We start from the raw sequence: 26,803 nt of genomic DNA, 5'->3' as shown, positions 1-26,803 counted from the left end.
CAATTGCATAGACAAAAGCAACAATTCTAAAATTTTTAAGCATAAAAAAAAGATATCTAATTGCATAATTCTTCATTTCTGAACTATTAAATTCTCGTGAGAGGAATAGGCAGTATAACAAAAAGCTCTTGATATAGTTTAATTATAAAAAATTGGGTCCAAAGTAATATAATTTTAAAAATATTAACTGCACTCTAGTGCTAGTCGGGGCAAGAAGAATCGGATGTCAAATCAGATACCTACATTTTTTTCACGTGAGTCATTAAATGCAACACAAATTCATCCTCATGCTGAACCGCAAAATGAGAAGGAAAGTTCATCTAAGGATGCCCATTTTATCAACTATTGGGTTGGCAACTAAGTAATTGCGGATTTCACTCATGGATGGCTTCAGCTGAATTTTTAGGTTTGCAGACGTAGTACAAATGTAAAACACATTTTATTATTTGATAGTTGGCAATTCAGCTGTCAATCAGTTAAAAAAGTTTTTTGATCGGTTGCGTAGTTTTCGTTTGACGTTCGTTGAAAAGTGGAAAATCAAAAGGAACATTTTCGTCATATTTTGCTTTTTTATTTCCGCAAAGGGAAAAATGCATCGCAAGCTCATAAAAAGTTATGTGCTGTTTATGGTGACGAAGCCTTAAAAGAACGGCAGTGTCAAAATTGGTTTGCCAAATTTCGTTCTGGTGATTTTTCACTCAAAGATGAAAAACGCCCTAGTCGTCCAGTTGAAGTTGATAACGACCTAATCAAAGCAATAATCGATTCGGATCGTCACAGTACAACACGTGAGATTGCAGAGAAGCTTCATGTATCACATACATGCATTGAAAATCACTTAAAACAACTTGGCTATGTTCAAGAACTCGATACATGGGTTTCTCACGAACTGAAAGAAACGCATTTAACGCAACGCATTAACAGCTGCGATTTGCTAAAGAAACGTAATGAAAATGATCCACTTTTTAAACGACTGATAACTGGCGATGAAAAATGGGTTGTTTACAACAATATCAAGCGGAAAAGATCGTGGAGCAGGCCAGGTGAACCAACTCAAACAACATCAAAAGCTTATATTCATCAAAAGAAGGTTTTGTTATCAGTTTGGTGGGATTACAAAGGAATTGTCTACTTTGAACTCTTACCACCCAACCGAACGATCAATTCTGATGTCTACATTGAACAACTAACGAAATTAAACAATGCAGTTGAAGAAAAGCGGCCCGAATTGACAAATCGAAAAGGTGTTGTATTCCATAATGGCAATGCAAGGCCAAACACATCTTTGGTCACTCGGCAAAAATTATTGGAGCTTGGTTGGGATGTTTTGCCACATCCACCATATAGCCCTGACCTTGCACCATCTGATTACTTTTTGTTTCGATCTTTATAAAACTCCTTGAATGGTAAAAATTTCAATAATGATGATGATGTCAAATCGTACCTGATTCAGTTTTTTGCTAATAAAAACCAGAAGTTTTATGAACGTGGGATTATCATGCTGCCTGAAAGATGGCAAAAGGTCATTGATCAAAATGGGCAATACATTACAGAATAAAGTTATTTAGTTCCATGAAAAAATTGTCTTTGATTTTCTAAAAAAAATCCGCAATTACTTAGTTGCCAACCCAATAGATTCTGAAGAAAGCAAGTTTCGAGACCTTACTATTTGCGATTTTCGCCAGTAGAATTGTATTAAAGATATTGCACATGCTTTTGTTGTCTACTAGTGCATTACGCTGGAGGTATAGTTGCCCGTGCGGAAGAAAAGAGCTATAATGTTTCGACATGTACAGACTATTAAAACATTTTCATCATAACTTACTTACTTTTACAATTAATTCTGATCTGTAATTACTACAAAATAGAAAAGTCAAACTTTTTATTAAAGCCATGTTTATTCAAGTGAAGAAAATATATTTGTAGTAACAATGGCAGAGTTTCTTTTTTTAAAATTTCATTTAAAATTTGAATTAAATGAAGAATTTTCGTTATTCTTTTATAAGTTTTAAAAACATAGCAGCAGAAAAATAAATTTTACACCATCCAAACATTAAAAAATATCTTTTCAGAGAGACCAATTTAATTGTCATTAAATTTTTTCTTCAATTTTAATAAATTTTTAATATATATTTCGCAATACATTTTATTGTTGTACTGAAAATCCAATATATTTTAAACCTTAAAAAAATTAGTCCCATTTCGATAAAGCTCTAGAGCCCAGCGGTTTGTCCTGAACAGTGCCAAAATACAAACACTATTATAATTAGTATATATTTCGTAATCATTTCACAAAGACAGATCGATAAAAAAATAATATAGCTGCACTTCTAGATAAGAACAAAATGTTCAGAAAATTCATTTAAGATGCAAAATTTTTACTAATAATGAGAAAATAACGAAACTTAAGATACAAAATCTTTACCAATAATGAGAAAATAACAAAAGATACAAAATCTTTACTAATAATGAAGAATAAGTGTTTATCTCGTCACAGCAGAAACGTGAAGATTACTGCTTACTAGCTTTAAAACCTTCAAAAGGATAGGAAGCCATGTTTTCCAACAACTGACAAATTCCATTAATGGTTTAAATATCTTGAAACTGTAAAAACTCAGCAAGAAAATTATCTATTTCGATTTCGTACTCTGTAGTTGAAAGCTTATCTTACTCCTTTAAAAGTTGTTTCTTTACAAAATTACTCTTCTTACTGTAAAACTTACTAGGATTTTGATTCATATTTATCAATGAGTCGCCTTTGGCATTCAGATGATCCGTTCAGAATATTCGTTGTGTTTAATTTCAATTAAATTTCTCTTGCTCTTGCTTCCTTCAACAAAGTATTTTTAAGAAGCATGACAAACATTAAAGCTTTTTAAAATGACGAAGCTAATCGTCGTCGGCTTTTCATGCCGTTGACAAATTACTTTAGTGATACTTTAAGTTGCAGCTGATTATTTGAATTAAGAAGTAGTGAAAAATTTTTAAATTGCGCCTATTGTAAACACTGCTGCTCTTACTTTTGATTTGATTAAATGCATAAAGATAATGATAAATTAGTAGAGAAATGTATAGCACATTGAACAAACGATGTAATGCTTCTAAAATAGCATGTTATATGTTTATCAAAATTTGAAGTTTAAAAATATTTTATTGAGGAAGATTAAATTTATATTCCATATAATTTATTATCCAGAATTCTTAATTGAAATCTTTCACAATCATTGATCCCGCCGAATCAACTGGTCGCCAAAGGCAGCTGATGAGTAATAATAATAAAAAAATATAAGTTACAGTACCACGAAATATAGAAGTCAGGTTATATGGACAATTATGTTTTTAGTAGCATTATGATGTCATGGAACCATATAAAACGTGAAGAATGAAAATGTAATAGATAACATTTCAATAGATGAATGAAAACATAATAAATGATGGTACATATGTGACGTAAATACATTATCTATTAGGGAGATTCATGTACATAAGTATAAGGGTGTTAAAATAACATGGTTTTAATATCCGCCTCAATTTAATTCTTAAAAATATTTTCTTGATGGAATCATGAACATTTAATTGTAAGCGAAAGTAAACACTACAAATATTTTCGGCAAATCAGCTGGCCATCAAAAATGGCTAATTAACAGAATTATTCCCCGTTAAATTTAGGCAATAGAGAAAAAAAAATTATGCAATTAAATATTTGATGAAACAATAAAAATGGTTTTAATTTATTGCAAGAATGATCTCTTTCGTTAAAAAATTAAACAATAAAAAAGGAAAAATAAAATAAATAAACTCTCAAATTTAGAAAATTATATGGCAATTAAATTGGTATCATTAAATATATATATTTTTTTAATTTTAAAACAATTATATTTTTACTAATATTTATTTGCAATAATTTATTAAACAATATTTTAAAAATATGTTAATTTGTAACAATATATTTGAAATTATAGCTGGAAAATGCCAAAATCAATTACCATGATTTAAAAAAAAATAAGGAATTCAAATTATCGTCTGCTGTGGTTCAAGAGTAAATGATAGACAGCTTCATATAAATAATGATAAAATTGAAAAATAATGTTAACTTCGATGGTAAGTCAAATTTGGCAAATATTTGAATCGATATCTTTTGATTCGTTTTGTTTAAATGTTGCATTGTGAAGCTAAAGGGAGGTTATTTTTGGATGGATTTTGAATAATGTGCAGGCGACTCTCGAGTCGATATCTATCTCTGGAAAGTTCTTTGCCACCATGTTCCAAAATAGTTTTAAACGTTAATCAAATTAAACTATACAAACCAAGTAAGCGTGATTGCGTTTGTTCAGTTTATTCTTGATTTTTTCATTAACTGTAAATTTAATCCACATTACATTTTCATACACGATGGAACCAATTGTTACACAAATTTAAAATTCAGAAAATAAAAGCGAGCCTTGAATCTGCTTTATAACCCAGACTCTACCACTGAATTACTACGGCTTTGAATTGTATATACATTGAACATCTCAAGATTAGACAGCAGGACCACATGAGTCTTTCTTAATCATCAATTAAACATTAGTTTGATTAATTACATCAATTAATCATCATGAATTAATTAATTTTAACCAACATTCAGTTTGGTTATTTACATTCATTTGTATATTTAAGAAAATTTTCTGTGAGTAAATAGACTGCTCTTGGAAAAAACTATGAATTTTAAATTCTGAAAACCGTATTTATTCTAGGGATAATCATTTTGAAATACGAGAAAATTCAGAGCTTGCAAATTATAGACTTCTTGAAACAGTAGCGTAGGGAGGATGTATGAATGTAGGAAAAAAACCATATTTGTTCTAGGAATACTCAAGGCGACTTTAAAAAAAGGAGAAAATTCAGAGCTTGAAAATTATAGGTCCCTTGAAACAATTATTTAGCGAGGATGTAAGATACTCTTCCCCATCATTTACTTCACTATTCTTTTAAAATTCAAAACACAAAGATTAAACAAATTAAACTTTTGACAATAATACTGTTTTTCTGGTGATCCCCCAAATATGACTGCAACTTAAAGAGTGAAGATATCTTATAAATTTTAACCGACTTGAAGATTAAACAATTAAATTGAAGGTCTATGGTGTGTCATGAATGAGAAAAATAATGTAATTTCATCTTTACTTTTAGGTATATGTTATTGCCAAAAAAATAATAGTTAACGTTCTTAACCTAGCAACTGTTAGTTACAGTTTTTTTAAAGCTAATAATTAAAATTAAAGAAAATCATTAAAGTTTGATTACTTTTTTTATTGATTAATAGCTTAGATTAGTTCACAAATAAGGTTAATTATTTTTTTAGACTTTAGTTATTAGTGTTCATTTTTTACATACCTCAGAAAGGCTGAATATACATGCAACAATTAAGGATTAAGAGAATAACATACTTTCTCTTTCTGTTTTATAAGCTGATGTAATACTTTCTAAAATAAAAAAAAATAAGATATATTATATTACTCTTTTTATTTCACAACATATAAACATACAATATTCAACAATAAATACAACATTACAATAATGACATTGACAAATATTTATATATGTATATATTTGGCCAAGTAAATCACAAGTTCTAATAATTATCTCAAATTGGCATATAAGCAATGTGCTTAAAAACAAATGCATAATAATGGCAGGCTATAACAGCATGGAAAAAAATTATATAACATTTCAATATGCCTCCAAAGCTAATGAGTAAACAAATTATAAAAGCTATAAGAAAACTGCAATATTATTTATCACATAGAAGCATTCCTACTTAAACAATCTATATTTCTTATATATATATATATATATATCATAATCTTCTAACACAACCTCTTGGAACTCGGACATACCCGTGCCTAATTCTGTATTTGAGCAAATATTTTTTCGTTATGAAATATTCAGTTTTGAAAAGGCAACAACTATTAAAAATAGAAAATGTTTAAAATTACCAAGGGAAAAGCGTTACAATCAATATGTAAAATTAACTGCATCACCATTCTAAACTTGATAACACTAAGCAATTTTATAGCCATTAAATAATTTCAAAAACAAAAATTAAATTAACTACCATTATCAAATCTTTATAGCTTCAGTTGGAAGGAATTTCATTCCCTAACAGCACCGCAATAGATAATTTATATCAATATTTATTAAAAGTTTATATAACTAATGTTCTGCAGAATCTTGAAATATTAATAGACATAAAACTTTGATAACTACATTACCTTACATAATTTCAGATCACATTTCTTTTTTTAAAAAAAAACTCCCATAATGTACTTACATTTAAATCAGTTTATTACATCACGAATTATCATAGAATTATTATTATTATTTTTAGAATACAGGATTTTTTTTATAAGTTTGTTTGCAAACTCTGGGAGGACAAGTTACTTGTTTCCAAGTCTCTGAATATATTTTTCACAAAATTAGTAAAGCTATAAAATTTCCAAGCAAATATATCTTAACAGAAATATTTTCGTTTACAGATTCTTAAATTTAAGTATACAACTTCAATGAATATTAAAATTAATTTTAAAATAACAAAAACTTCTATTTATAGGGAAGAAAAAATGCACCATTAAGAAAAAAAAATCTAAATCACAAGATTTGCTTAAAAAATTAACATTTAATTTAATAGTTAGTTTAAGAATAAAAAAGTAAAAATATTAAGAGTTACATTTTAGTTCACCATAATTTTTTTAAAAAGTGAGAAACACTCCCCACTTTCCTAAATTTTTTTGGTGAATCCAATAATAATAAAGTTCACATTTAAAACATAACTATTTTGAGATTGTAAATTTCTCAAAATGCAGCTTTTAATTCAAATGATGCTATCGATTTAGAATTTTAAATATTTCTTAATTACAGCGTCCGCCGAGGTTCAATTGCCAAGCAATCGAAATATATCGTCAAGATCTCAAGATATGACAGAGGGCCACTATAGTAAAGAAGTTTTGAATTTTATTTTTCTATTGAAAGCATACTTTTATATAAAAATATACAATAATATTAATGAAACTTTTTACTAGTGATTGTAACACTTATAACCTCAGTTTTAGTAGCAAATTAAGAACATAATTTTTCACAAAATTGTAAATAAAAATGCACAAAATATTGTAGATAAAAGAAATATCGAAATTAAAATCTCGAAACCTGCACTAAATAAATAAATAGATATAAAAGAATTAAAGTTCAATAAATTTTCTTAAAATATAACTTTAATAAAAATGACTTTCTAAGATGCTAACAAGGAACACCTTCAATCTTCCTGAATTCTAAGAGGCGCAAAAAGCGACTGTTACAAAGAACTATCTAATCACATGAATTAATTTCTCAAAACTAAATCTAAACACACATTTGCAAAGTATTCTCACAAGAATTCAACTGTTTGCTGATATTTATCTTCATGTTTGGCAGTAATTACTATAAATTAGCTGCAATATCTTAAAATGAATTGCATTTATAGAGACACGTACATTAATAAATAAAATAATTTTAATTTTTAAATGACTTTCAATCGTAATTTTACATCACAACTCAATAAAATAAAAATAAATTTGCTAAGAAGCAATAAATAAATAAAATAAATAAATAAATAGGTATTATGGATAAGTAACAGCAACACAAAAAACAAACAAACAAACAAATAAAATAAAATTAAGAAACTTAAAAAATAAAACAATAAAAATAACCTGATATCAAAGATTAATAAATAGTGAAAATAGAAACACAATAAATAAAAACATTTCATGAAAAATAAACTCAAAAAAATAATAATTAAGCAAATAAAATGAGAATGTTTATCTTCATCTTTTAAGAAGGGGGAAAAAATTTCATTATGCAAGTATTCAATATGTAATCCATCATAAAATTAAAAAAAAAAATTGTTTACTAATTTTCCGTTAAAAAGCATTTTGAAGAAATAAACAAAGATGCAATTAGATGAATAATTTCAATAAATGTTAAACATGTTTTTGCTTTTATGTAGAACTGACGAATATAAAACTATCAGCAAACAATTATTTAAAAAATTCTGCAACATGATTACAAGATAAAATATTCAGTCGTTGTCTCAGGTAGTAGTTTTTAATTCTTGAATACATTTTGAAAGCAGTATTCAGTAATTTTTAAAAACCACTGTATATCACACATCAAAGGACGCTACAATTTGAAACTTTTTATATAGATTTCTTATAGTTGTATAATATATATAATATCTAACCTGAATGCATATGAACACACTAACTATTCACACATTTAAAACTGTACTGAATACTTTGTTATCTAATTATAGATTAATTCAATCAGTTGTTATTACAATCACACTAAAACGACTAGGAATTAAGTTCAACAATATATATGTTGTCCTAAAATTATTTACGTTACTTATTACCCAAGTAACTGTCATTCATAATGTTGTAGATTGTACATAGCTTTAAACTAAAAATTAGATAGGCTCTAACATATATTTGTTATTTAGAGTGAAAATACCCCACATCTAAATGGTCTCTTTTCAGTATATATCATTATAGTGCGATTTTCTAATAACACAGAATTCATATTGAATTTCAAAATAAAAAAAAAATATTCATGTACAACTAAACTAAAAAAGAAAATAACAGAAATATAAAAATTGAATATAAAATGTATCTATATTATTTAACAGAAAAAAATAACAAAACTAATAAATGCTTATCATAAGAAAATCACATAAAATTGTGCATTTCTTTAAAATGCGTATAAATTCCTAAACTAATAATTTATAAATCTTTAATTTTTAAATGTCTCTGCAGTCAATTATTTCATTAGCAACGCCAATAAAAGAAAAAAGTTCACCTGGTTTTGTCAGAGAATCAGCAGAGAATTTCACCATATTTTTATGATAAGTTTTCAAAAATTTGTTCAAATTAAGGGTTTTTATCAAAATTACTTTACTTTTCAGAAATTCTAAAAAACTGATTTCTTATAAATATTAAATTATGCTTAATAGTAGAATAATATTTTTTTAGTCTGAAATGCTGATAGTAAATTTTTGTGCGTAACATTTGCACATGTAATTAATTAGATGTAGTTGTCATATACATGCACATATTTTGATAAATTATAAATGCTGATTTGGAAGAACATTAGATCTAAAACATGTACAATCCAAATTTAAAACAAAATTCTTTTTGGTGAAATTGTTTACAAATACATAACAAACCATGTACAATTAATTTGAAACAGTTTGGCACATTTACACAGACTGCATAAACCACCCTGAGTAGTGTAGATGACAAAATTCTTGTCATCATATTTTAAAATATTTTTGAATATATAATTACAAAAATATGTCAGACTTTAGAGAAGGTTGCAGATACCAAAAACTTTTACTAGACATGGTAAATTTCAAAGAAATAAAAATACTGTATTGATCAACCTTCAAAGTTCCAAATACTAAATCTTAAGGATATTCCAAATTTAAAATTTCAGTGCTCAAATATTACAGGTGCATGTTGAAATAGTTTTCTTACAAATTTGCCTTTTATGTGTAATGAAAAATTTGATCGGTTTATACCTACCAAAAATGTTAATTTGTTCAGTAAGAAACATTGCTGCACAATTCTAAATTTAATCAGTTGGCTCCATTTAGGAAAAAAATATTCGATATTTGTGCGTTGATGCTCATTTATAAACATTATTAAACAAAACAAAACAAAAAAAAATGAATATATTACGCTTTATAGAAAAAGAAAAACCAGCCTTTTAAAATGAGTGACAATAAAGTCAATGAACAGTCTTCCATCTGACATGCAAACATACCAATATAATTCGTTGAACTAAGACCATTCCGAACGAGAGCGTAAAGGATAAAGCGTTCCAACCATTCACTTACAGATTCATTTTTTGAGGCAACAACAAAACAAGGTACTGGCTTATTTTTACGCCCCGAGTTTATTTGGCGATTTTCAAATTACACCAACTTTCATTATACATAAAGTGCCAAGTTGATTACATTCTAGGATTTATCTGGCAATTTTTTGAATGTGCCAAGAACACCAAAATAACAAGTTTACTTGGCGATATTTAGATTATGCAAAACTGTCAAACCCTGCTATCAGTAAGATACAAGATTTGCCAAGAAGACTGACGAAGATTTACAGTTTTTTGGTGAATTATCTTTGGGGGGGGGCGTAAAAAAAACACAAGTACCTGAATCAATTTTATTCATAATAATTAAATTGATAAGTACAATACATAATTGTAAACTTTAAAAAGTCATACATTTTTAATTCTAAAAGAAATATATACAAATAAAACAAAATAAATTTGAATTTCACACGACAGTTTCACTGTATTATGCTTTTGGTTACTTGATATCTCGTCAAAAGATTAGAAAATACACTAGAATTTGATATCTACTAGATATCATGTGTATTCAATTAGAAATAAGCAATATATTGCTAATGTCACAAGAGAATGACTAGAAAAACTAAAATAAATTGTTAAAAAAATCTTCATATTATACTTCTTGAAGAAAAATAAGTAAACACCAAGCATTAAAATGTATGCTCATTTGATATAATCTTAAAATAAAAACTATTTTTTCTTCAGATATCAATTTGCTTATCCATATAAGAATGATATTTTCGAATATCGATGAAATGAAAATGAAAAAAAAAAAAAAAAAAAAAGAAATAATAAAACAAATAAATTTGAATTCATATGACAGCTTCATTATATTATGTTATTTGACTACATCTTGACAAAAGATTAGAAAATACTCAAGGATACGATATCTATTAGATATCAAGTGTATTCAATCATAAATAAATTTAGTATATTTCCAATGTCTCAAGAGAATGACTAGAAAAACTAAAATAAATTGTTAAAAATATCTTCAAATCATAATCCCAGAAGTAAGATAAATAAACACCAAACTTTAAAACACAAGCTTATTTGAAATCATTTTAAAATAAACATGATTTTTTTTCAGCTATTAATTTGCTTATCCATACAAGAATGATATTTTCAAATATCAATAAAATGAAAATGAAACAAAGAAATAATAATTCGCATTTCACCTTTAGAAATTCACAATTTTAAAATGCACTAAAAAATAGAAACATTAAACGCAAGTATTATCTATGTCTTTACTAGGAGAAACCATTAACAAGGAAACTTCCGATTCTTCTAGTTGGCTTTCACCTTCTTGTAAAAGCGTACACTTCTCCCCACTGCCTAAGGATTCAACAGAATCACCTAAAGTGTGAGCATCACCTGGGGATAAAGGGCTTGTTGGCGATTGAGAATGAGAGCGAAATCTCTTTTTCCCATGGTGACGCTTGGCTCTGCGCTCAACTGGCGATTCTTCGCCTGCCATAAGAGAGGCAATTTTCTGCCTCTATTAAAAAGCAAGAGAGAGAGAGAAAATTAGAATGTATTTAGCAAAATGAAAAATTGAAAAGGAACTTACAGCCATTGGCAAGATTTAAGATTAATGTACGGTTTCTCGCCAGAAGTCAAGATCCTGCCAATCGTTCAAAAAACCCGCTAAAATCCGTCATCATGGATGTCCATCAGAACGGGAATAAATAGCTTTTAGGTTGCAATAAAAGATTGCCATGATTACATTTGGCGGATAATCGTCCTAAAATAATTCAATTTTGGCAACCGTACATTCATTTTAAGTCTAGCCAAGTCATCAATTTTAAAAGAAAAGAAATAAGGATTTTATACATTTTGAGATGCTTAGTTAAAAAGCAAAATAAATTAATTGATAAAAAAAATGAATTGCCATTGATGGGAACTTTAAAAAGTTAAGATACAAGAAAAAAAAATAATAAATCCAAAAAAAATTTAAGTATTAAAAATAATAACTTAATTATTAACGTCCTATAAAAACATATTATATATAATTGTGTTTTGGTTTATCCAAAATAAAAAAATTTAAAAATAAAAAAAAAAAAAATAGCAGAAACTTTTTTTTTTAACTGCAAAACATTAAACTCATTGAAGATTGTCTGCATATGACTGTAATCTAAGAGAAAATTTTTCTTTTCTATTTAAACTAAACATTTAAAAGTATTTTTGAAAAAGAGTGCAACGAATCTGTAATATTAGCTCCCTGCGCAGTTGATCTCATAGCAAGGAAGAGATATTTTAACGGTCCAGAATGAATGCTAGGTCAACGATGCCTGGCCTTGGCGCCAAAAATGTTTTTCGAATATTTGGGAATTTTAGGGATATCTCTATTAGGAAGTACAGTATTATCATTCTATGTCTTTTGATAACATATCACATAATTATTAAAACGGAGGCGCTCCTGCAACAAAGATTAATCGAGTATATTCTTTCGTTAAAACGTTGACTTCCAGCAGTTATCTCTGAGAGCTTTGTACTGTGGTTGTTTAAAAACCATTGTTCTGATTTGTGCAAGTTCTCACTTTAAGTATGTTCCTACAGCATTTTGCTACCAACGTTTCGTACTATCCTGTGGAATAAAACGCCGTAATCCGGAGAACACGGGAAAACCTGAAAGCTGCTATAGTGTTGGCGGGAACAATGGATGAATCCTAAGAACCATCACCAGACAAAGTACAACTCTTTCCGTAGGAAGGGTGCGTCTGTCATCAGTGAAGAATAGCCAACTTCACATTATTTCGGTACCTACCAGGGCGATAAGAACTAAACCATGCAGGAAGCTCCTCATCCCCATATTTGAACTGCCCTATGGGGGGGGGAATTCCATAACAATAAGGCTGACGGTTATCAATAAGCAAACAAATTTTTCAGATGTACGGCTTATAAAGAAAATGAAATAAAAATAACCATTAAAACATTAGCAATGTCACCATTACACTATTATCAATCTTGCCAAAACATTATCATTACACCATTATCAATCTTAGCATTATATAATTAACAATTTTGTTTTTTAAATTAAACTAGTTGGTGTGGTCTCCCCAAAACTTTCTCGCATATTCTCTAGTAAAGGCGTTATACAGAGAACGTCTTGCACTCCACTTGCGTACAAAATGTACGAAATACTAGCCTCATGCGTGAATTTAGCATTTTTACTGAATCTACTGTGTGGTACTTGGCGAGTTATTTGGCGATTGATCCCTAGCATGCGGTTAATAGTATCCGAAAATCGAATCAGCATTTTAGAAGCGTTTTTCAAAATCGATTGAAAATAAAATTTGTTAAAATGTTAGTTACAAAATCTCGTACCAAATTTAGTATATTTAACTCATTGTGTTTTTGAATTATCACGTTTACATGTTTCTGAAAATACAGACCAACAGATGGTCAACCCCTCATTAGATCTGGCTCAAAATTTGATATGTGTCTCCACTAGATGCTAAATCTGTGTACCGAATTTTATCTCTCTATTCCTCTCCGTTTTATAGTTATCGTATTCACTTATATTCGAACAGCCGGACATACAAACTTCCTCTGCACAGATTTTACTCAGAATTTGATAGAAATTTTCAAATTTGGTGTAAAGGCCGTAAACCAAATTTTATTTGCCTAGTTCAAAGCTTTTTTGAGTTATCTTTGTCACAGGCAGACATTTTCTAAAAATATGTTTTTCGAATACAGGGAGGTCTAAAACATGGAGATTCGTCAACATTTCGAGTTCGAATTTTTTGACCATAACTATATTTTCTTTGTAATTCGTAAATGAGAAAGCAAAAATCCATGTAAAAGGACTTACGCTCTGTTTTTGAATGAACGCCACTTCTGGCACAGCGTGGGGATTATCTTCCTCGGCAAGGGGCAGTTGTGCAGTCGGTTTTGTTGGAATCATAGCTATGGATTCTCCTCCACTCTCCTCTTCGGTATGGGCAGCCCAACCTGCTCCTCGGTGGGACTTCCTGTAGCGGAAGGTCTTGCGGCTCGGAGCCTTCTGTCGCTGGAGGCGGTGTCTCGGTAGATGCGTGTCCGAATCCGGATCCGGCGACTGGACTCCCCCAACTGGGCTTGTTGGGCAAGATGGAGGCTGACTAACAGAGTCAGCTGCAAGCAAACGAATAATAACTATTTGAAACCTACACAAGAATGTGCATGGCATTCAAATTTATAAAAAACAACACACACACTTCCACTTAAAAAAAAAGAAACGAACAAACATTTTTCAAATGAAGTAACTTCTGTAATTTTTCTGAATATAATAATGTTCATCATTGTACTTATTTAGGACGTAGACAAGGACATCACACAAGTTCAAACATTATATATTAATTTCACAAAGATATTCCAATATCATTGAAGAAATCCTGCAGGACGAGAATCCTCGCTTAGAGTATATTAAACTTGTTTACAGAACCATATTTCTATGACGCATAGTTTTAGAGAAAATACTAAAGAAAAATGATGCTGTCATACCTGCCGTTAAAAATAAGTTTTATTAAATCTCACGTGATAGTGAAATGGATAGGATATACAAATTTTTAGAAAATAAAGGGTCCATTAAAAAATCTTTTAAATTTACAACAGGAAAACAGTTAAAAAAAAAAAAGATGATAGGAGAGCTCTGTTCTGTAGTGGTACAGCCATTATTTGGTTTGTTAGAAAATAATGAATGCCCTGGTCACTGGATGAATGTGAGAAAGTCTAGTAAAGTGAACCCCACGGTCACCAGATTTACTTCCCTAAAATTCCTCCCTGCCCTAAGATGAAGGTATTTTGAACTCCAATTATTTCATGATTTAAATACTCATCTGCATGCTACCTCAACATTTAACGACATTAAGATGTCTGGTGGTGAGCAAATGGGGATTGCATAGAGCACATACTCGAAACAGACGATGGCAATTTTGAGCAGCTATTTATATAAATGCCATGTCACATGTAACTATCATTGTTTCTGTTGTGGTGATGCTTGCGAGTTCGGTCCTCGCATATCGCCAATCGCAACATTGGTGACCCGATGACGAAAATACGCAAACTTCATACAACTGTCGTGGCGCCCTCTACCAGAAATAAATAAAATAATAATAATAATAATAAAATAAGCTGATAAAAAATCAGCCAATAAATAAAAAAAATGTAGCTGATAAATAAGCAGCCAATAAACAAATGTAGCTGATAAATAAGCAGCCAATAAACAAATGTAGCTGATAAATAATCAGCCAATAAAAAAAAATGGCTAAGGCGCAACAGCCAATATATCACCACTAATAACAGCAAAAACAGGACAAAATATCGTTCGTCTCACCTCTGACGCACTAGAGGAGGAGTAATGTGATGACGCTTTATAAGTCAGATAACAGCTACGAGACATGAGAAATTTCTTTTGTCTAGTGGTCATGTTACTCGGCTACGAACCATAAGGTTGCGAGTTCGATTCTCGCCTATCGCTAATAGCAACACTGTTTATATTAAATTTTTTTTTTTGCTCCGGATGTGATGTCATACTTTCGCTTATTGAATTATTTTAAAAATCCAAAACGAGACAATCCTTTCCTTGAAACACATAACACAAAATAGTACATAAAATTTATTTTTTTAAAAAAAAACTTTTTGTTTAAATATATTTATATAGTTTATCCGTAATTAAAAGAATAAAATTCGTAATTTAAAATAACTTTTGAGTTTAAAATAAGTTAAGTTTAAAAGTTTAAGTTCAACTTTTATTGAGTTTTAAATAAGTTAAGTAATTTAAAAGTTTGCATCCACAAATAATACAATTTTTGCATAAGATAATTTTTACTCACAAAAAAACATTAAAGGATTAAATTTTGATATTAAATATACTAGTTAAGATTAATAAATAGTTTTACAAAAAAAAAAAAAAAAATATAAAAGAAAACTTTAACTAAAAAAAAAAATTCTAAATTATGTTCAGCATTATTCTTTGAAGGTTTTTGCTTCAATTAAGAAATAATTTATTTGGAATGACATAAATTATTTTTGCGCAGAGTTTATTCAGATAAATAAATGAAAAGATCTCATATTATAAAATAATGACAATCATAGAAGCTTTATATTACTGCATTTAAAATGATTCTGGTTAAAATCTTACATGGATCTCCTGGAGAATCATGAAGAGATTCTTGTTCCTCCACCTGCCTGGTAGTCCCCAGCGACGTGAGGCTACTGCCGCTGCCAACCCCTGCTTTCTTATTCCCATCTCTTTTAATGTGAAAGGTACTCTTTCGCCACAATCGAGGCTCAGACACTGCAGGGTTCCGTTTGCTCAAACCCTCTACGGAAAATGAAGCAAAAAGACAGTTAACAGACGTTTAAAGAATCAAGTAAACCAACAGGAATGGTTTAACCGAAACTTTCTCACATATTATCTAATGAATGTATTTATGCATCATTAATTGGCGAACAATACTACAAAACAGAAAATAATAGCGAGATCTTTAGTAATGAATCCCAGAAATGTTGTTAATATACAATACCAGAAAACCGAATGCGTTTTTTTCAGACCGATTGAAATCAAAATTTAAATAGAACTGCAATTGTAGTCAAAAGATCACATAAGATTTCATATTTTATACATATGTCATAGCGCTTGTGAGTTATTGCATTTACTTAAACGTGAAAATAAAGACCGACAGACGGTCAACACTTTGAGTGATTTGGTTCAATTTTTGAAAAGATCTACACTTTAGATACTAAATCTGTGCACCAAATTTTACCCATCTAGCTCTCTTCATCTTGTAGCTGTCGAGTTCACTTATAATCGAACAACTAACAGACAGACAGACAGACTTTCACTGATTGAATTTCGTTCAAAACTTGCCAGAAATCTACAAATTTGGTTTAAAGTCCATATACTATATTTCATCTTCTAGTTCAAAGCATTTTTGAGTTATAATGTTCACAGACAGACAGATATAATGCCAAACATGTGTTTTTCAGATTCGGTTTTCGTAATACATTGCAAAAGATAATAGTTTAATAATATGTTGGAAGAAGTTTGTTTCAAGTTTGTTTTCCACAAATCAATTATTAGGCAGTCCCACACACCCTCTAAGCTCCAACCAATTAAAGCAGAATAATAAAAAAAAAATTTTAATGCTACAAAGAAAATTATTTAAATATTTTTTTTTAATATAATAACGTTTTTAAAAAATTAATTAATTTAAAAATTTAAAAAAATGTAAAAATAATTTTTCCTATCTCCGTACAGACTCATAACCCCAAATAGATAGTCCTAAAAATTTAAGATTGTGAATTTTTAAAATTCACAATCACAAAACTTCAGGAAAATCTATACAGGATTAGGGATATGTATGGAAATAGAAGAAATTATTTTATACTTTTTAGTCTTGAAGATTTGTGATTGTGAATTTTAATAATTTTAATAATTCACAATCACAAATTTACAGGAAAATCTATAGGGGATTAGGAATACGTATGGCGTTATAAATTTATAAGGGGATAGGAGAAATTTTTTTAATACTTTTTAATTGGTTTTAAAAATGTGATATATTAATTATTTTCATTTATATAATTATTCCCTGCTTTTCAATCTTGTATGTGTGAAATTACAATCGAATTTAAACTAATCTCCCTATGAACTAACGACTTGGCATGGCGCTATATCTGTCCGTAACCAAAGTTTTGAGAGTGAGTTTAATGTGAGTTAGTAAAAATGAGTTTTAAAAAAGAGTACCTTCAGCAGTGCTGGCTTCATCTTCTGGATACGGGTAACTACTACGACGTAATAATTGCCTTAAGACTTGCCTACTCCCACCTCTGGAGCTGAATCTAATGCTTAGTCCTTTATGAATATGTTTACCTATATTCGTAAAGGTGCTTGCCTCAGCTTCTGGTTCCGTTGGTGGTAAAGAACTATCAGTAGAGGCACCTCCTATAAAAAAAAAAAATACGACAATGATGATGATCTCCAATTAGGCAAGTGAGCATATAATTTCATATAAAAATAATCAGGATCTAATGCAATATTTTCCTTATAATTAAGTCCAAGAAAAATGGGGAAGCTCAATTCCATATCGTTCATATTTATTTTAAAATTTCTTTTATCTTTCGTATCATGACAAGGTCAAGCAAAATATTGTTGTAGCTTTAATGGCAAATTTCGTATCTTTCTATCAAATTTCACATGTGGACAATAAGAATTTTTCAAATACCATAAATTAATTTCCCAAACTTCTAGCCAAGCCATATTTTTGGTATTTAAATGATTTTACGTAATTTCTGTATCAGGAAGAATGAAAATGAATGAGCTTCACTTAGAAATAGATGTATCTATTTGGTGGAATAATACACAATTTGACTTGGGATTTCCAAATTTGACAGGAATAAACTTTGAAGGATAGGAACGTGTATCTCGGAGTTTTATTTTGAAATTTTAATTTATTATGAAATAAATTAGACTGACATTCTTCGGTCGAAAAAAATTGACTGCACCAATATTTTTTAAATTTAAAAATTCAAAAACTGCTTAAGATTTAAGATAAGTTTATCATACAAATTCTTAAAAAAAATGTTACATTTTTTTTATATACTTTTTATTGTTACAGTGAAATTCAAATTGCTTTTATAGTTTCATAAAATATATAATAGTGTGTTTTATCCTCACTTTAGAAAGCTAAGTACAAAATATTATATTGATTTGTTACTAGCTCAATTTAAGCTCAATTTTGCAAAATAAGAAGTGAAGACAACGTGAAGTTTGACAAACAGTTAAATTTTTTATAAGATTATAAAGCCTCCTCAAAGAATATTTACAAAAAAACAAAATAAACAAAGGTTAATAAAATAAAATCTTTAATATTTATCAGAATTTGATATTTAAAATGACTTTGTTGGCCCCAAACTACATGTTTACATCTGCAAGGACTTAATCTTTCATCTTTATTGATACCTAAATAAAAAAATATATATTTTGTACAATATATTTATTTTTGTACATGTTTGAACTATGTGCAAAATTATCTCCCACATTTTCTGAAAATTGTTCTCAGTATAAAAAAAAGACAATATTTTTTCTTCAAATATTCCGAAACTAAGAAAAAGTACTAAAGCATTAATTACACCGCTTTTCGACGCGATATTCAACTCGTATTAATTTCTCTCCAATCCAATTCCATCCAGCCATTTAGAAAGAATACTCATTGCATGCAGGTGGGGAAGGAGAGACTTGGAGTGTATAGAGTGGAGATTTGCAGCATACTCTAGCAAAGTGATAATTAAGGAGATTGGAGTGAATTTGGCGTTGAGTGCTCGTGAATGATCGGCCTAAATGGATGGATGAAAAAATAGAATGTTCGGGAATGCCAAATTGTATTAGTACAACATGAAAATATTCAGAGTGGTTAATTTAATGAATTATTTGAAACACTTTCAAATTTTTTCGGGATTAAGAATAAAACACTGCCTTATAGCAATCATTGGGAAATCATATTCACTCTCCATTTTCTTACTTTGTTTTACAGAAATAAGATGTTTGAACAACTGATTAGTAAATGCATATTTAAAAGTTATGTTTATGATTTTATATAATATATAGATAAAAATCCTAAACAAAAGAAAATATTACTGTAAACAGCATCAGAATTTTTTTCATTCAATAATAACAATATTATTCACAAAATAAATGGTCATTAAGATTTTCATTTGATCATATGGGTCCAATTTTTTTTCATTTATTTTGAGACAGTTTTTATACACCACTAAATTCACAAAACCAAATGCTACAACACATAGCATGCACACAAACACCAATACACATTTAAGTTTTAAATGCATGCACATTTCTTCTCACAACAATAAGTCTATCCCACTAAATCCACAATTCCATGCAGTTTCCCCAGTCACTTACTAATAAACGGGACGCTATGTTTGGGAGGTTCTGTAGGTGGCGGGATATCAGTTTTTGTTTCGCTTTTTTGTTCGGCAGGATTGTCGTTCAATCCTGAATGCTCACTTCTTCTAGTCATTTGGTATAAGAAACCTACTTGCTGAGAGGTATCACTTGTACTGTGATCAGTTGATACTGTTGATTTCAGGCGCTCTACTTTACCTCCTCCTGAAAGAACATTGTCAAAAGAATACCTATCTGAGGATTGTTTCTCAGTACATGGTACTTATAAGTTGCAATTGTGGATGAAAAATCATTTCTCCTGTGGTTCAAAACACAAAGTTATTTATTATAAAGTAATAAGCAATAAAAAAAGCAGCAATTTTTTCAATCATTAAAAAATTCTAAAATATAGGAGTCTACGCCCAGAGAAAAATTAAATCATATTATTAGAGCTCTTACAGAAAATTTCAGAAACAAACATTTCAATACTGACATGTCTTAAGAACAATAATATTCATCAAGATTTTTTCTTTTATTAATTTTAACTAAATTTAATTTAAAGGAATGATGGGAAGGGCAGAGCAAGGGAAAAAAATTAAAAATTGAACGCAAAATCACTATACACAAAAAGAATATTTTTTAATTAGTCAGTTAAATATGGTGAAGTATAAAAAAAGCTTAAATTTTACATTAAAGGGTAAATTTAAACAAGAAAAATAATTATCATGATGTTATACTACAACCAAATATAATAAACTTTGGAAATAATTTATGTTGATTTTTTTAAGCATTTGAGTAAAATACTGATTGATTGGATGATAATATGATAAAAATTGAGAACAATGGTCTCAGAAATAAAATAAGTTGAAACATACGACTTATGCATTAAAGAAATCTGTATATACTTTCAATGGAGAAAAAAAAAAGACTTTCTTTATAAAATTATTTTTTTTAAAAAGAATGCAAGTTATCAGATGTAATTTGATTTTTACTAAGCAGTCTGTTTTAAAAACTTATTCATGAAATAATATGTTTAAGAACATTTATTACTTCAAAACTACATTAAGTACAACAAATCCGATAAAACAACTTTAAGAAAGAAATTCAAAGAGTATACTTTTATCAAGGAGAAGTTTATATTTTATTAAAGAAGAATTATGTGTGCTACCATCTTCTAGAACACACACACACATATATATAAAATACATATTCAATAAAAGAATAGTTTAAATTTGTGCAATCATTATATTACCTAGTTATGATTATATAGAGTAAAACTAGGAATAAAATCATCATGGTTTTTTTTACAATCTTTTTACTCAAATTTGTATTAATAAGCTATTAACGATATTTTGGGCTTTGAGATATGAATATGTATGAAGGGGCATTTTTGTTGTAGAAAAATGTCATTTAAGTGCCAATGAATCTTAAAGATTGATACTGTGTAAGAAACATTAGTCTTAAAGAGATAATAAAATGATTCTATTTTATAACAGATTATGAAAACTTTTAAGACAATATGTCTTAAGATTATGAATCAGTTTAAAAAGTAAATATAAAAATAAATATGCATGAAAAAATTTATGAAGAAAATCAACAAATAATAATATTTTACCTATTTTCCAAGATATTAAATCTTCTTTCAATGTTTTCAATTCAGATACTAAGTCAATATACAAAGCTCCATGACTCTTTGGTGTGGGTAAATTGTGCCCCAACAATTTACCTTTAATTCTTTGTTGAAACGAATATTCTTGTTCATTGTCACAAATGGTATTTAGCATCTAAAAAGGCCATGTAAAATTTCTGTACAATTAATTAATTGAAGGAGAAATAATTTCCAGAATTTAATCTTCCAAATATAAATATATATATTTTTTTACAAAGAAAAAATTTTTTAATTTTAACAATTAGTAATAATAAAGATGTAAGATAAAGAAATTTTATAAATCCTTTTTTTTAAGGAAAAAATAAGGATAAATAAATCCCAAAACTCAAGCAACAATGCTGAAGTATTTATCAAAATTTCTAAATATATAAAGTGAGACTATAAAAATAGTCTACAAATATGCACAATGTAAAGGTTAAAATTTTTTTTTACTTATTTCAGTAAGAATCTTATAATTGTTCCAATAAGAAACAATTATAAAATTCTTACTGAAATTCTACATTTTGTTCAAAGTATAATAACAATAAGCATAAATTTGATAATAATGGCAAGCATAAATTTGAAATTGAACAATCTAAAACTTCATTTGTATCTCAATGCACTTACACTAATTTAAGATTATTCAAAATTTTAATCAATAAATTCTATTTTAAAAAGTGTTTTAAACATATTTGTGGATAAATTAATCATTATGAAGTATAAAAGATGCAAATAAATTTAAATAAATTAAAACCTATAAGGATGTTTTTTCAAATTCTATCTTTTCAGGTTCATATAACTAACAATGTTAATTATATACCTAGTTTTAACAAACCTATCAAATTGACGGGGTTTTGATCACCATGGCTTTGAGTGTAACTTTTGGCTTAGTTTATGTAAATAAAAGAATGTAAATTAACAAAAACAACATTTAACATAATAATTTATTAATTATTAATAAAAAAAACTAAGAAAAATAATATTTGATAATGATTATATCCTGATTACTTATACCTGCTAGAGTCTGATTCATAATCAGAATAAAATAGATCTCACTATAATGGCTTCTGAACACTTTGGTTTAATCAATATAATTTCATATGAAAATTTTATTTAAACTTTTCCAGGAAATGTCTGAAAGCGATGTATAAATGAATATACACACATATAGATGTCCATCATTGCATAAATGATCCATAAAATATTATAAATTTTGAAATTGTTAAAGCTGTCATTTTGACTAGTATAAATAAGTATAGGTCATACTAATTATGGAAGTTAAAATGACTGAATGGAAATTGAATAAGAATATGTAATTGTTCTTATATTTCATTAAAAGTCGCCATGAAGTTCATATATACATAATAATATATACATCACAATACATAAATTATATCAAAATTTTTAAGCATGAAATTTGACAACGTCAAAAAGACAGTCGATGGTTTTAGTGTTAAAATGCATTCTAATGAATTCTTGCCAGGTATTTATTCCTCAGCTCAACATTTTACAAAGACTTGCATTTAAAAAATTTTAGAATGAATACAGTTATTCTAACATACAAATTAATTCTTAAGCACAATACATAAAAATATTATTAATAAAAAATACAGATGTGAACATGTCTTTAAAAACCTGGACAATATATTCTGAAATTTTAAGGGTACTCAACAATTCAAAAATTTTTAAGAGTATCGTTAAACAAAATTTGTTGGATTTATAGCTAATATTTGATTTCCAATCAAAGACAGCAACAGATTTATTTGTAAAAAAAAAGAAAGTAAATAATTAACCAATAAATATTAAGTCAGCAATAAACCTATGACAATTATTGAAGGAATAAGAATTAAATGATGAATATAAATATTTACACATTAGAAATGTATATTTTAATTTAAGTGTGTTAAAATTAGGTTAAATTTAAGTGAATGTAAAAATAAAATTTCAATCATACACCAAAATTAACTACATTCTAAAAGCAAAACACTAAAAGAATTTAATCCATTAATATGTATTTTCTTAACTAGTTATAAACATATTATATATATATATATATATATATATATATATATATATATATATATATATATCTATAAAAGTACTTACTCTACATTTAATCATAGGATACAACAAGATATACAAAGGTGTACGATGCGTAACAGTGAAATCAATGAAATTCCACAATCCCATACCACCTAGAATGAGAAATGGATTTTATCAAAATTATCACTCGTAGGGAAATAGCAGGCCAAAAATATAAAACAAGGATGATGATAGATATCCAACAACAGATGATGATAGATACCCTCAATAACAGACCAAATTAATACAAATATAAATAGAATATGCTTATTATTTCAATAATGATACATGTTCTTATTTGAAGATAGTTATATTTAATTTAAACTTTCTTTTAGCTTGATCTAAAAAATCAACGTGCATTTTCAAATTTCAAAATGATTTCCAATTGATATACATCACAAACCAGCTTTTGAAATTTTTCTCTTGATTTATTTTCGAAGTAATATCAGGAAATAAAAAATTGTCTTTATTTTTGATATTTTATAATATTTTAAATGTATTTTTAATACATATCAATAACAAGTCTTCAATATGTTTTTATACTAAATTTCTGATTATTATTTTGTAAACCAAAAACGAAATTTCACTTTACAGTTATCTCGGTGTTTTTAACATAATTTACAAATTTTTTTAGAAATTTATGTCCAAAATCAATCAATTAGTTTGAATATTAATGAGTTTAATTATTTAAAATTAATGTTTTTACTTTCACTTACACAGATTATAAAAGAAAGCAGAAATGAAAGATTTTTTTTTAATAGACTAAAATTATAAAATTTCTCACCTTGCATTCTATTCCCAAGTTCACGTATGCAACAAGCAATGCGATACCAGTCATTACTCAGTTGCTTCTCAAAACACACCATTAGAACTTTTAATCCTACAAAATTAAAATGGGTTAATATACTGCAATTAAAAAAGGAGAAATGATATAAATAAAAGAATTCTTATATCTACCAAGAAATCCAATATGGAAAAGAAACATCTTGGTTCGATTTGGCGATTTTCCTTGAGTGCTACTGTCTGAAGCCCCCTTTGCTGTTGAACTGCTTTGAGGAGAAATAGGGGCTAATGCATGTAAAATCATAGTCAAGGCAAAAGCAATGTCAGTGTGTCTCAATTTTGGAACATCTAAAAGAAAAATTAAGAAACTAATTAATTTATTGAATAAACTATATATTTATTGAAATATTTAAGACTGAAAGATGGAATAAAATATCTTACATTTTACAAAGTCTAATATCATAGAAAAAGAATTTCCATTAAATAAAATAAGATGGAAAAGCTATTCTTTTATAATGGAATACTTTCAAATAGATGATAGGATTTATCTCATCAATATAGGATGATAGGATTTAACCAAAATGGAACTCAAAAATTTAAAACAATATGTATTTTTTTTCAAGTATGTCAGTATAAGCATGTGGTTAGTTTGTGGTATGATACAAGAATCATTTCTGTCTAAGCTACACCAAGGTCAAAACAAGAAACAAAACTAAAAAAAGAATTTAAATAGAAAAAAAAAACACATTTTAAGATTAGACGTAAAATAGTTGGGAAAACCAAGAAAAATATACTTGAATGAAGTGATACATATTAAAGGCCTCAAATTTATTTTTAAATCAAAAATTGATCGTTATTATCTTTGATGGCAAAAATTTTATTTATTAAGAGCTTTGTTTGGAAATCTTATGCAAAGCAATAGTATTCTGAGACAGATTTTAAAGAAGTTTAATAAACAAAGAAAATATTAATTTTAAGATCAGAAGAATACGAATTATGTATAATTTCTTTTACGACATATGTCAATGTATAATTTTAAGGCTGTCAATTCAGAATTCTTGGAGGATTTGTTTAGATTTTGGAAACCGGTCTCGGAGAATTTCATTTCTTCAACAAGCGGAAGTGATCGCCCTAAAGCTTTCTCGCACACTCTCTAATAAACTCGTCATGTCAGAAAACGCCTTACATGACACTGGCATACAATAGTTACTAAATATTAACTTTTGGCGTAGAGTATTTGGCTTGGGGTTGAGAAAATGCAATGTAGATATCATCACAATGGACTTCTGTGATGTTTACCGAAGAGTTCAGGTTTAGTTTCTAGTTCGATTCACGTAAGAGTTTCATATAGAGAACGCTTGGAACCCGTTACCACCACGAGAACATCACTGAACGACACCGTTATAGTGGTGCAGGATTGCTCGTTTGGAGTGGAATTATATTTGGCTCCAGAACAGATCTACATGTTAAAATCGAAACCATGACAGGCCAAATATATCAAGACATCATTCTGGAACAAAACATACGTTTGTTTAACCATGGTCGCAGAATTTAAGTTTGACAATGTCTGTCTTCACCGTGCAGATATCGTAAATGAATATCTTCAATCTGAGGATATCACCCGCATAGAATGGCCAGCATTATCACCTTCCTTGAATAATTTTCCCCAACAGCTCAATAATTTGTTACTCAGCATGCCTAGACATTGTACGGACCGTATTTAACTGTCTGGGAGACATGCGATGTATTAACCATCATATCAATCAAGTAAAGTTAAGTATTTGTAAGGGAGATAATTTTTGTAATTGCTCCAGGGAGCAAAAAATGTAGTTTTTAACGAATGGTATCATACATACACCATCTTTTTTGTTCTTTATCTTTTATTAAATAAATAGGCTTTATGAATAAGTCACACTTATTTTGTTTCTGAAACTTTATTTGCAGGAGCAGGCATTATTCTTAATTTATAGACATGATTGTTTTTTGGATCCAAACTGCAATCTATAAAAGTGTGATAGTGAGTAGTATATCTTTGAAGCATGGTGGTTTATTTTCTGAACCATTTATACTAAAATATATAATGTGTGGTGGTTGTTTTTAAACTACTTAATGAAGAAAGAATATTTTTAAAACAAACATCCAGAGAATTTTCTTCGTGAAAAGTTAAAAGCAAACAGTATGATGACTGCTTTCTATACAAAGTCTTGCTTTATTTGATGCTCTATTTTTTAATAAAAAATAATTTGTCAAATTTATCACTTGCCTTTTCATTCATTTATAACAAATGCATGTGCAAATAAGCTTATAAAATTTTATTTATATTGTGTTAGTGAATTTATTAGAAGATGTTTTAGAAGCTTTCCAATAAATAATAAAGACAGTTTATGAATACACTCACAAGAAAAGGAAATTGAAAACTGATTTTCCAAAATATTCTCAATACTTTTAAAGTTTAGATTTTCACAAGCTTATTAACAGGAGACAGTAAA

General features: G+C 28.3%; 1 protein-coding gene across 2 annotated transcripts in view; it reads right to left on the bottom strand.

Annotated features, from left to right (window-relative positions):
* Positions 1-10,828: 10,828 nt before the first annotated feature.
* The window catches only part of LOC129966469 (protein unc-80 homolog), a 94,025-nt gene continuing 78,050 nt past the window's right edge, over positions 10,829-26,803 (bottom strand). Inside the window, exons 55-63 of one of the 2 annotated variants that reach the window (XM_056080899.1) lie at positions 24,489-24,662; positions 24,316-24,411; positions 23,556-23,644; positions 21,417-21,585; positions 19,820-20,026; positions 17,648-17,845; positions 16,043-16,225; positions 13,733-14,034; positions 10,829-11,416 (exon numbers count right to left, since the gene is read on the bottom strand). In XM_056080899.1, coding sequence (XP_055936874.1) covers positions 11,141-11,416; positions 13,733-14,034; positions 16,043-16,225; positions 17,648-17,845; positions 19,820-20,026; positions 21,417-21,585; positions 23,556-23,644; positions 24,316-24,411; positions 24,489-24,662 — 1,694 coding nt within the window. In that variant the 3' untranslated portion in view covers positions 10,829-11,140. The remainder of the gene's footprint in view (positions 11,417-13,732; positions 14,035-16,042; positions 16,226-17,647; positions 17,846-19,819; positions 20,027-21,416; positions 21,586-23,555; positions 23,645-24,315; positions 24,412-24,488; positions 24,663-26,803) is intronic. The other variant, XM_056080906.1, reaches the window with a different exon arrangement.

Source organism: Argiope bruennichi, chromosome 1 (assembly GCF_947563725.1).
Source record: "Argiope bruennichi chromosome 1, qqArgBrue1.1, whole genome shotgun sequence".
In the NCBI taxonomy this organism is placed as follows: Eukaryota; Metazoa; Arthropoda; class Arachnida; order Araneae; family Araneidae; genus Argiope; species Argiope bruennichi.
The sequence above is the reverse complement of the archived record's forward strand: the minus strand, read 5'-3'. Positions and strand labels throughout refer to the sequence as shown.